This window comes from Ovis canadensis, chromosome 21 (genome assembly GCF_042477335.2).
Source record: "Ovis canadensis isolate MfBH-ARS-UI-01 breed Bighorn chromosome 21, ARS-UI_OviCan_v2, whole genome shotgun sequence".
NCBI lineage: Eukaryota > Metazoa > Chordata > Mammalia > Artiodactyla > Bovidae > Ovis > Ovis canadensis.
Window position 1 is genome coordinate 52,057,391 of NC_091265.1, and position 12,321 is coordinate 52,069,711.

The 12,321-nt window shown below is 51.6% G+C and overlaps 1 protein-coding gene across 2 annotated transcripts in view; it reads left to right on the top strand.

Annotated features, from left to right (window-relative positions):
• The first annotated feature begins 5,392 nt into the window (after positions 1-5,392).
• Positions 5,393-12,321, top strand: part of ST14 (ST14 transmembrane serine protease matriptase) — a 38,634-nt gene continuing 31,705 nt past the window's right edge. Inside the window, exon 1 of one of the 2 annotated variants that reach the window (XM_069565647.1) lies at positions 5,393-5,718. In XM_069565647.1, coding sequence (XP_069421748.1) covers positions 5,638-5,718 — 81 coding nt within the window. In that variant the 5' untranslated portion in view covers positions 5,393-5,637. Of the gene's footprint in view, positions 5,719-9,656; positions 9,837-12,321 lie in introns of those variants that run through there. The other variant, XM_069565648.1, reaches the window with a different exon arrangement.

Consider the following 12,321-nt stretch of genomic DNA (forward strand, 5'->3'; position numbering starts at 1 on the left):
GGTAAGTACTTCCGTTCCTAAATGGTAACTAAGGAAACTTGAGAGCAGACGGCCTGTCGGATATAGCCAGGTTCTCACGCTCCTAAGGGGTGTGTCCAGACTCTAACCCGTGTCAGCCTCAGCCCGTGTCACACAGCCTCCACCATCACCTTTCTCTTCCCCTACAAACACTCCGTGTCCAAAGCTGCCATCCCCTCCCCGTAAGTCCTGCTCTTCCTGACCCTAGGACTCTGTCCATGGGGGCCTCCTCAGAAGGCTGCTCCAACCACCCAAACGACCCTGGGGCCAGAGCACCTTACAGGGTGTCCACGGGTGGACCTGGCTGCAGGCTGAAAGACACTGGCTTCAATGGGTGATGACATGGAAGGGAGTAGGGGCCATGTCAGGCAGCTCCAGCTCAAGTTTAAAATCATCGAGCTCTGCTGCTCAAGGTGATGAGATCGGGCGCAGACCCAGGTGAGGCAGATCATGCCAGGCCGGCCTGCAGTGGCCACTCCTGCGAGGACCAGTTTGCACTCGAGTCTGGTGTGGGGAAGGTCTGGAAAGAGCAGGGCAGAGCAGAGTCAACCTGTTAGGGAGCCCTCGTCCATGAATGTATCTTAACCTTCTAGAACAAGGACTGTATTTGACACCTACTTCCCTGTGTAGGGTAAACATGAACTAGATTCTAAATACCCATTGTCTGGTGGGCACAGCCTTCTCCCTGCAGGATGCCCACCCACACCCTGGGCCTTGACAGCAACACTGCATCCTCCTGGCATCTTCCCCATATCACCCCACCCTGCCTTCTCTCCTTGGCCCGGTGAAATCCAAATTCAGCCCAAATGTCACTCCTATGAAGGTGTCACAGGCAGAGTTCATCTGTCCCCCTCAGTTCCCCCAGAATCCTGAACTCTTCTCAACTAGAGCTTGCACACCAGGGCGTTTTGATTTTCCTGGTCCACGTAAGAGCTCTCTAAATGTGGCTGCAGGGAAGCACGAGGCCATGAAACTGATGAGCATGTGAGCGTATTACGAAGATCAGGCTTCTGCTCTTGGCTTTTTTCACGTACCGTTTAGGAACAGAAGCAGTGACCTCACATGTCATGAGTTTAGTGTCAGGATATGTGGTTACACTTCTCCTCTGTCACACGCATGGTGTGCACTCAGTAAGCTGACAGGACACAGTGTCACGGGAAGGATCTTGGCCTGCATCACCTTCTTTTGATCTGGGATTGCAATACATGTAAATTGAATTCAGATGACAGCACTGGGTGCCTTCTACGTGCAAGGCATTCACAGCTCCATGAGGTAAGAGGGGGTGCTGAAGGAACCTGGGAGACAATATGAGATGCTTCTTTTGTGTGTGGGGCAGGGGTGGAGTAGCATTTTCAGTGCCATGAGTGTCTCTCCTTGTCATTACTTGGGATGGGTTGCTTTCAATCATCTACCCTATCTGAAGAATACTGCATCACTGGTGACTGCAGAGCACCTACTTTGTACACCTACAAATTCCCTAGGTGATTTTGTCCCATTATGCAGAAAAGTACATTCTGACATCTTCTATTTAGCTTTAGAGTGCTTCATACGGCAGAAGGTGGCAGATTTTTTTTTTTTTTTTGCTACTTATTCAGTGGACATGATTTACTAGCACCAATCAGTGTGCTAGGCCCTGAGGACTCAAAGGTACATAAGATATTGACAGAAATGCAAAGAAAAGGTGATTAATACCACAATTTATCTCTGCTCACTGCAGCCGGGCTGGGGGGTGATGGGGTTCTTGCTAGACGACGCTGGGGCTGTGCATTGCCTCCTCATGCTCCTACCTGGAAGAGATGTTTATCATCTGCCATTTGTCCTTTCCCTGCCCACAGCTAGCCATATGGCCACATCTAACTGCAAATCCTTGCCTGTGCCTAGAAGGCAGAGACCTAGAAATATTCTGTGAAGAACACGAATGACTATTGTTGTGGCAGGTGACTTTCTCCTGATGTGCAGAGATGTCTGTGAAGGGGAAAGGCTTCCAGTGGGTGAGAAGCACTAGGAAGAGTGCAATAGTGGGGAATTCTGGCTGCAGAGAAGGGATCCCAGTAGGAGTGCTGGGAGATGAGTTAGCAAAGGAAGACGGGTCACACTGTGAGAGCCAGGCAAGGAGGTCCAGGATTTGATCCAGGAGACACTGTGGGCTTCATTTATTCATTTACTGGCTGCGCTGGTCTTTGTTGTAGCTCTCGGGCTCTCTGCGGGCTCACTTAGTTGTGGAATCTTTGACATGCGGAATCTTCCTGGATCAGGGATTGAACCCATGTCCCCTGCCTTGGCAGGCAGATTCCCAACCACTGGACCACCAAGGAAATCCAACACTGAGGGTTTTAAAGGAGCTGTGGTGTAGCATGAGGGACCTGACTGCCGTGTGTAGGAGAGATAAAAGGGTGGCCAAACTGGAGGCAGGAGATCCATTTGCTTATTATTATTATTTTAAAATGCATCACTTTGTTCTCTTTGTAGGGTGGCCAGATACTACAGACCCTGAGCATGTGACAGTCACGTGGTTTCTCCAATAAACCTTGGAGCTTCTGCAGTTCTCCTGGGGCCCACAGACTGCATAGTCCTGAAGAGTCAAATATTAAGCTTTCGTGGCAGCCACACCTTCCTTTGATGTTTGGGTTATTGAACATAAACAATGTGTCTTCAGCATCATCCGTTTCTGTTTCTAAGAGTGCTGGCTGTGCTTTCTTCTTGATGAACAGTCTGACTCCATCTTGACAATCTCTTCATCACAGTTTCCTTTTGTCTTTGTATATTCTAGCATGTAGGAAAGGCCACTACAATCCCTGGCTGGGACACCAACTTGCAAACCTATGTGTTCAGGCTTATCTTTTTAAAATATATATATATATTTATTTGACTGTACCAGGTCTTAGTTGCGGCATGCAGGATCTTTTTCCATTGTGGCTTTTGGAATCTAGTTCCCTAACGAGGGCTTGAACCTGGATCCTCTGTACTGTCAGTGTGAAGTCTTAGCCACTGGACCAGCAGGAAAGCCACTGTAGTCTTAGCCACTGTCCGGACAGTGGCCCGGACTAATGGAGCTGACATCCTTCCTGTCTAGGTGCCCCAGTGCCTCAGGCCAGAGTGCGGCACCACAGCTTCTCTCCATGGACACAGTGGGCACATTCTCCATTTGATTCTTACACTAATACAGGCAAAAAGAATCCACCCGCAATCAATGCGGGAGACCTGGGTTTGATCTGTGGCTTGGGAAGATCCCCTGGAGGAGGGAAAGGCTACCCACTTCAGTATTCTGACCTGGCGAATTCCATGAACTGTATAGTCCACGGGGGTCGCACAGAGTTGGACACGACTGAGTGACTTTCACTTTCTAATCCAGGCAAAGGAGGGTAAGAGCTTGGAGTGGGATCCTCTGATTGGAGAGGAAAGAGAGGATGCTACACATCACCCACTTAAGAGAGACTTGGTGAGGTCTGGAACAAATTACATACAAGATGCAAAGGAGGGTGGAGAGTCAGGTTTGGAGCCTAGGAGAATGATCATATTATAACTGGAGGAAACAGTGCAAGATGGACCAGTCTGGGAAGGACATTCGGAGCTTGCTGACTGCAAGTTCAGTTCAATCAGTTCAGTCGCTGAGTCGTGTCCAACTCTTTGAGACCCCATGGACTGGAGCACGCCAGGCTTCTCTGTCCATCATCAACTCCTGAGCCTACTCAAACTCATGTCCATCGAATCGGTGATGCCATCCAACCATCTTATCCTCTGTCGTCCCCTTCTCCTCCTGCCTTCAATCTTGTCCAGCATCAAGATCTCTTTAAATGAGTCAGTTCTCTGCATCAGGTAGCAAAAGTATTGGAGTTTCAGCTTCAGCATCAGTCCTTCCAATGAATATTCAGGACTGATTTCCTTTAGGATTGACTGGTTGGATCTCCTTGCAGTCCAAGGGACTCTCAAGAGTCTTCTCCAACACCACAGTGCAAACGCATCAATTCTTCGGCGCTTAGCTTTCTTTATAGTCCAACTCTCACATTCATAGATGACTACTGGAAAAACCATAGCTTTGACTAGATGTACCTTTGCTGGCTGCAAAGGGGGGCTTTTATTTTGTTTATTCTTGTCTCCAAGTACCTAGAGCAAGGCTCAGCACACAGTCTGTGCTCAGTATTACTTGTTGACTGTGTAATACCAGTAGAGCATGGAGAAGTTCCCAAAGAACTGTTAATGCCAGATTGCCACTCTTTTGTAATGTCAATGCTAGGAAGGCAGACTGCTGCTACTAAGTCGCTTCAGTTGTGTCCGACTTTTAGTGACCCCATGGACTGCAGCCCTCCAAGCTCCCCCATCCCTGGGATTCTCCAGGCAAGAATACTGGGGTGGGCTGCCATGTCCCTCTCCAGTGCATGAAAGTGAAAAGTGAAAGTGAAGTCACTCAGTTGTGTCCAACTCTTAGTGACCCCATGGACTGCAGCCTACCAGGCTCCTCCATCCATGGGATTTTCCAGCCAAGAGTACTGGAGTGGGTTGCCATTGACTTACCTCCTTTTTAAGTTATTTTAACAATGCAGGGCATGTTGGCTTTGTGGGTTTTAAAAAATATTTATTTGGCTTCTCCAGGTCTTAATTGCAACATGGGGTGATCTAGTTCCCTGACCAGGGATCGACCCCAGCCCCCTGAATCTTAGCCACTGGACCACCAGGGAAATCCCAGATTTACCTCCTTGAAACCATAAGATGAGTTGCTGAGAAAGTGTAGAGGAAAAACAGGCTGAAAGAGAGAGCTTTAGGAACCTTGATGTTTAGGGGCAAGAAGGTAGGACTACAATCCAGGGAAGGTGGGCATTGGAGGCTTGGATCTATGGGTATCAGATGCTGCAGATGGGTGATGGAGCCCAGGACAGAGAAGACGGCACGGGGTTGAGGAACTTGGGGAGGGCTGGGCGGGCAGCTGCTGGCAGGAGGGATGGCGAGCAGTGGCTGGAGGGGCAGGCTGGCCCAGGGGCGTTCCTGGGTTTTGTTTGGGTTTGGAGGGGTTCTACGTGGGACCTGGATGTGGAGCTAGGTGAAGAGAGCTTGAAGATGGAGGGAGGCAGGGACGGAAGGAAATCGTGGCAGGCCTCCGAGAGGCGGCTGGGAGGCTGTCTTCCAGGGGAAAGGGCCACTTCTAGGCGAGGAGGAGGGCAGAAGGGTTAAGTTTCGCCATCGCTCGGTCCTTCCCGCTGGCCTCTTCGGTGCCGGGCACAGTGCGAGCCGAGGGCCACCTCGAGGCAGGTAGTCAGCCTGGCGGCTCCACCACCTTCAGGAGGTGGCCGAGCTTCCCGGCTCCCCAGGGGAGGAGGCAGCCGCGAGCCCTGTGGGTGGGGGCAGATGGGGGTGGGAATGGGGAAGGGGAGGGGACTGAGATGGGGGAGGAGTGGGCAGGGGTGGGGGCGAGGGCGGGGAGGGCACGGGCCGGGAAGGTGCGGCGGCGCGGCGGTCGGGGCGGGGCCACCCGGGAGCCACACCCTGAAACTACCTGCGCTCGACAGGAAGGGCCGGGCAGAGCCTGGGCGGCCGGAGCGCTGGGCCTGCGATCTGAACGAGGCCCGTCCCGCGCCCCGGCCCCGGCCCCCCGGCGATGGCTAGAGCCCCACGGCCTCCGGGACCATGAAGAGCGAGCGGGCGCGCGGGGGCGCAGGCGGCTCCGGTGCCCTCGGCGCTGGACTCAAGTACACCTCGCGGCCGGAGGTGGGAGGCGCGAGCGCCGTCGAGGCGGGACGCGCGGGGGCTCCGGGGTCGGGGGGCTCCGAGGGGGGCCCGGGGGGGACAGGGAACCGGGGGGGTGTTTGGCGCCGGGGGTACCAGGGGGACCGGGGAACCGGCAGCGCCTCGCTTGTCTCGGCCGAGGGAGCCGCTGCGCTGCCGGTTTGTGGCCGCGGCGCCGGCCCGACAGGTGGAATTTCCTGCTTGGCGGGTGCCTGGCCGGACCTTCGGCTCAGCCCCGCGGTCCCCTCCCCCGGCCCTCTCCCTAACCCCAACCCCGGGCCTGGAAGTGGGCTCGTCTCGGCACCTGGTTATCTCCACGCGGTCCGTGCCCCTCGGGAAGGAAGCCGCGGCGCAGGCTGTGAGCGGGGGTTTGGGCCGGGGAGGGAAGTTTCCAGGCGGCTCTAGCGTTCTGGAATCCTTGGCCTCTGCGGGAATTTACTCTTGTCTTACTGGTCAGAAGGCATCTGAGCCCCCCGGGCAGAGGGCAACCGGGAGCCCAGAACTTCGGTTGCCATACAACGTGAAGCTTAGGACTCCAGGGTGGGGCTTGCTTGGTCTTCTGGGAAGGCGGATGGAGCCCTTTGGGAAGGAAGTGGGAACCTGTGTCTTGAACCTGTTGGAGACTCTGAAGCAGGGAGCTCTCGTTTGGCGGAAAGAATCTTTGTTGCTGTTGTTTAGTCGGTCAGCCCTGTTCCGCTCAGTCGTGTTTGACTCTTTGCGACCCCATGCACTGCAGGACGCCAGGCTTCCCTGTCCTTCACCATCTCCTGGAGTTTGCTCAAACTCATGTCGATTGGATTGGTGACGTCATCCAACCATCTCATCCTCTGTCGCCCCCTCTTCTCCTTCTGCGTTCGATCTTTCCCAGCCTCAGGGTTTTTTCTAATGAGTTGGGAACTTGAAAACATTGAATCTTACCATAGAGAGTGGAAATGGGTTGTTAGTTTCTTTACTGATGGCAGTAAAAGGGCACCCTAGGTGGCAGTGCCCAGGCAGGACTGGCAGCCAGGCCTCCACCTCCCTGTAGTGGGGCCCCCAGTGTCCCCTGCACGCCAGGTCATGGGCACTGAGGGCTGCTGAGACGCAGGAGGTGTTTGGGGCTCTGCAAACATGGGCCTGTCCCCCTCTCTCCTGAGACCCTGGGGCCAATGAGCTCCTCTACTGGCCCACACTAGGTGGTTGGGCCCACATTGGGCCTGATTTGGGAGGTCTCACCGATCAGTCCATTTCTCCAGTGGTGTGCAGACTGAGGGAGCTTGCCAAAGACTAGATTTAGGGTCTGCCCTGGTGCCCTGAGCCACCAATCACAACTGAGGTGGGCATTCTTTTCTCCACTTGGCCACCCTGTGTGGGAGGAAGCAGGACTCAGCACCCAGTCTGGAGGCTGGGGTCTGTGGCCAGTTGTCTGCCCTGCTGGCGGCTGATGTTTCCTTTCCATAATTTCTGTGTTTGCGAATCCCTGATAATTGCCTGTTAATAGGAGCTCTAGAGCCCTGCCTTCTCAGCAGAAAGCCTGCTGTCTGGTGGTGTTATTTCAGGACTGTTTTTCTTCCCTCCCTCTTCCTCACTTCCCTTTCAGGGACCCTCTCCAGCTGACACTGCCCACATGCCACACTGGCCTTTGAACTCCCACGGCCACCCGTCAGCCCTCACTTCCTTCCCCTTTGGTCCCTCCTCATTTCTCAGCTTCCGTGAAGCTCATCCATTCTCCACGCCAATTCTGCCGTTTTCTCCCACGTGGATCACTCCATCTTTCCTCCCGCCAAGCTCCTCCTTGTAACCGGCAGTACCGTGTCCCGGTCTTGGGCCGGGCTCTCAAAGACGAATAAGATCTGGCTATTTCCCTGGAGGCCCTTACGCTCTTGAGAGCCATGGTAAGAGATGTGCATGAAAATTAGACGTGACTCTGGGCTCCCCTGGCGGCTCACACAGCAAAGAATCCGCCTACAATGCAGGAAACCCAGGTTCAATCCCTGGGATGGGAAGATCCTTTGGAGAAGGAAATGGCAACCCACTCCAGTATTCTTGCCTAGAGAATCCCAGGGAAGGAGAGGCTTGGTGGCCTACAGTCCATGGGTCGCAAACAGTTGGACATAACTGAGCGACTTCACTTTCACTTTCACTTTGACTGGGCTCCCCTGGCCGCCCAGACAGCAAAGAATCTGCCTACAATGCAGGAAACTCAGGTTCAACCTCTGGGATGGGAAGATCCTTTGGAGAAGGAAATGACTACCCACTCCAGTACTCTTGCCCAGCGAATCCCATGGACAGTGGAGCCTGGTGGACTATAGTCCATGGGGTCGCAAAGAATCAGACATGACTGAGCGGTTGTTTACCACTGTCCTGAAGAAAGTAGCTTGCTGTGCCCAAAACTCATTTCAGTTTCTCCAGGAAGTCTCCCCTTGTGCCTTCCTGCTTCCTGCTTCCCCAGCTCTCTCACACTCTGGATCACCCTGCCATGTTTGCAGCCAGGGTCTGCGGACTCTGCCTCAGCTGTCTTCTGACCAGGAGTGCAGCCGCTGCCCCTGGGTTTGTCCTCTGTGTTAGCAGAGCCAGTCTGGGTCACGCTGAGTCCCTCAGAAGCGCTGTTGCTTTTGAGTTCCTTTCTCTTGGCCACTTCCATCCCTTTGTGGAGGGAGAAAGGTTCTGTTTGGTGATGCTTGGATCTGGCTGCCTCCTTCCCAAGACTGATGACTCTGGCCCCAGCGCCCTCCACCTGATCCTATTACTATTAAGTGGGAGGTGGCCATCTCTGTGTTCCCTGGTGTTTGTAGAGACCTGATGTGCATGTCCTGTCTGGCGACCATGAGCCCAGCCTGCATGCAAGTAGGGACACGGATGTCAGTTATCATGGACACTGACGATAACTGGGAAGCCTGCCTCACTGGGTGTCTTGGCCCCAGTCGAGCCTTAGATGGTGGTCAGGCAGCTGTTTAGAAGGAGTCCTTGGTTCTTTCTAAAGTCGGTGTTGCCTGGTAAGACTCAGTGTCCCCTCGGCATGCAGAGACCAGGATTAGGAGAGCAGATTTGGTGGGGTCAAAATCAGATGTCTTGGGGGCCAGGCTTTGCAGCTCTGGCTATTCTCAGGGTCTCCTCTCTTAGGTAGTTGGTCATCCACATGACAGATAGTTATTAGGTGCTCATCGACAGAGCAAGTGCCAGGCCCTGGGCAGTAGTCTTGAGGGAGAGCCCAGCCACACAATCTCTGCCTTCAGGGACCGCCCAGTATAGTGTAGCAATGTTATTATTGTTCAGTTGCTCATTTGTGTCTGATTCTGCGATTCCACGGACTGCAGCACACCAGGCTCCTCTGTCGTTCACTATCTGCCAGAGTTTGCTCAAACTCATGTCTATTGAGTCAGTGATGCCATAGTGTAGCATAGAGATATTTGATTTTTCATGGTAAGAACTGGGTTCTGGAGAAGCTGGGGGGCCACTTAGGAGGGATGTCTGACTCAGGCTTGAAGGACCAGGGTAGGTGAATTATAGCCAGAGCCACCTGTGACGTGGTGACAGGAATATTTAATGTGGAGCCAAGACCTGGTGCCACTGCTTTCCCTCAAGGTGATCTCAGAGATGTTACCTAATCTTTCTATGCTTCAGTTTCTGTGTTATAAAAATGGTATGTATGTTACAGGCTTGTTGCAAAGATTAAAAGGGATAATTTACATGCAAGCCCTTTATAAGGTTCAGCCTGGTGTACAGGTGTGTGGCCTGTCTCCAGAACACAGGGGATGTCTCCCCAGTGATGGAGACCCTCTTTATTTCTCCTCCCTTTACTCAGCTTCTATGAACAAGGTCCTCCTGGGAAAGGGAAACGGTGCTGAGACTGGCTACTCAACCCTTTCTCCCTCCCACCACATAAAACAGAACTTTAAGTACTTCCTTCTTTCTCGGTTCTGTGCTGGCCCCTCCGGAAGGGGAAGGCCCTGTGCTGGGAGGTGTGTGCGGTTGGGGGTTGGGGGGCGTTACTGAGACCTGGGTGCTGTGATTGGACAGGAAGCCTGTGTTCCTCAGCTCTTACCCAGCCTTCCCTCCACCTTGGTCCTGGGAACACCTGGAAATCCATGGCCTTCATTTAGGACACGGGAAAACTGAGGGTAAGAGAAGATGGCACTAGCTTGACAGCTGCCCAAGGAAGAAGGCTGTGTCGCCTGCAAACCCCTGGGAGTCTCCATGAGCTGGCTCCTTGGTGGGGGATGCATCTCATCACAGCCCCCCTTCCTCTGCCCACACCTGACGGCCAGCTGTGGTCTGTGGCTGCTGTGGTTCTGGAGTTCCCCTGGTGTCATCCCCTTCTCTGGTCTGTGGTTCTGCCCAGGCTATTGGCTCATGTCTCCTAAAAGAGAAAGTCTATTCTTAGAAAAGTAGCGACTGTGTGACAAACCCCCAAGGAGCCCAGGTCCCAAACATGTGGCTTCTGGCCACATGCATGCTGCTGGAGTGTTTAGAATGCTAATCATTGCTGAGTTTATTGAGCATGGACCATGTATTATACCTCTTAGCATCAGTACTGTTATTATCCTTTTATAAGTGAAGGAAGTGGAGCACAGAGAGGCTAAGTAACTTGCCTAAGGTCACAGAGCGAAACAGTGGTGAGATCAGGATTTGAACCCAAGCAGTCTGGCTTTGCTATATTCCACTTGGACTGCCTTAGTGAAATACAGGGCTAGTAGCCCAGTGGGCTCAGAAAGGGATGAAGCACTAAGGGTAAGAGCTGATTTGATTTGGTAAGAAAATGGATTTTTCTTCTTGGGACTTTCTGGGACTTAACATATTTATAATAACCATTTGGTAGTATAGGAAGGGTCACTGGGAACTTCTGAGAGGCTCGTGGAACTCTCACCCGGGCTGGCAGTGGTGAGAAGAGTGTTTGGGGTTTGCTCAATGTTTGTGGGTAGTATTTGCCCTTTTTTCTTTGCTAAGAACTTTTCTAGAAGCAGATTCCTACTAAGAATTCCATCTTGGAAGCTCACGTTTTCAGAATTTGCTTGTTCCTCTAGGCTTAGCAACAGAATCTTTAGAATCCTTGTGATGGTTGACTAGCAGCTCAGAATCTTGGATCCTTTGTTCTCTTGGATTGGTGGTGATGGTGGCGAAATGTGAAGAAGAATAGGATGACAGTCATTACTACCCATCACTAAATATGAGCACTTTGGTTTATTCTTTCTTATCCTCACAGAAACTATAGGAGAAAAATGCCTAGTTTATAGATGACCATGTGCATTCAGTTGCTCAGTCGTGTCTGATTCTTTGTGACTCTGTGGACGGTAGCCCACCTGGCTCCCCTGTCCATGGGAGTCTCCAAGGAAGAATACTGGAGTGGATTGCCATTTCCTCCTCCAGGGGATCTTCCCCACCAGGGATCAAATCTATGTCTCTTGCGTCTCCTGCCTTGGGAGGTAAATTGTTTACCACTGCGCCACCTGGGAAGCACCAACAGATGACAGTACTGAGATTCAAAAGGTTTGCATAATGGCCCAATCCCAAAGAAAGGCAATGCCAAAGAATGTTCAAACTACTGCACAATTGCAGTCATCTCACATGCTAGCAAAGTAATGCTCAAAATTCTCCAAGCCAAGCTTCAACAGTACATGAACTGTGAAATTCTGAATGTTCAAGCTGGATTTAGAAAAGGCAGAGGAACCAGAGATCAAATTGCCAACATCCGTTGAATCATTGAAAAAGCAAGAGAGTTCCAGAAAAACATCTACTTCTGCTTTATTGATTACACCAAAGCCTTTGATTGTGTAGATCACAGCACACTGAAAAATTCTTCAAGAGATGGGAATACCAGACCACCTTACCTGCCTCCTGAGAAATTTGTATGCACCTCACAAAGCAACAGTTAGAACAGGACATGGAACAGACTGGTTCCCAATTAGGAAAGGAGTAAGTCAAGGCTGTATATTGTCACCCTGCATATTTAACTTATATACAGAGTACGTCATGTGAAATGCTGGGCTAGATGACGCACAGTTCGAATCAAGATTGCCAGGAGAAATATCAACAACCTCAGATATGCAGATGATACCACTCTAATGGCAGAAAGTGAAGAGGAACTAAAGAACCTCTTGAAGGTGAAAGAGGAGAGTGAAAAAGCTGACTTAAAACTCGACATTTAAAAACTGAAGATCATGGCATCCAGTCCCATCAGTTGATTGCAAACAGATGGGGAAACAATGGAAACAGTGAAAGACTTTATTTTGGGGGGCTCCAGAATCACTGCAGCCGTGGTGACTGCAGCCATGAATTTAAAAAACACTTTCTCCTTGGAAGAAAAGCTATGACCAACCTAGAAAGCATATTAAAAAGCAGAGATATTACTTTGCCGACAAAGGTCTGTCTAGTCAAAGCTCTGGTTTTTCCAGTAGTCATGTATGGATGTGAGAGTTGGACTGTAAAGAAAGCTGAGCGCTGAAGAATTGATACCTTTGAACTGTGGTGTTGGAGAAGACTCTTGAGAGTCCCTTGGACAGCAAGAAGATCCAACCAGTCCATCCTAATATTCAGGAAATCAGTCAGTCCTGAATATTCATTGGAAGGACTGATGCTGAAGCTGAAACTCCAATACTTTGGCTACCT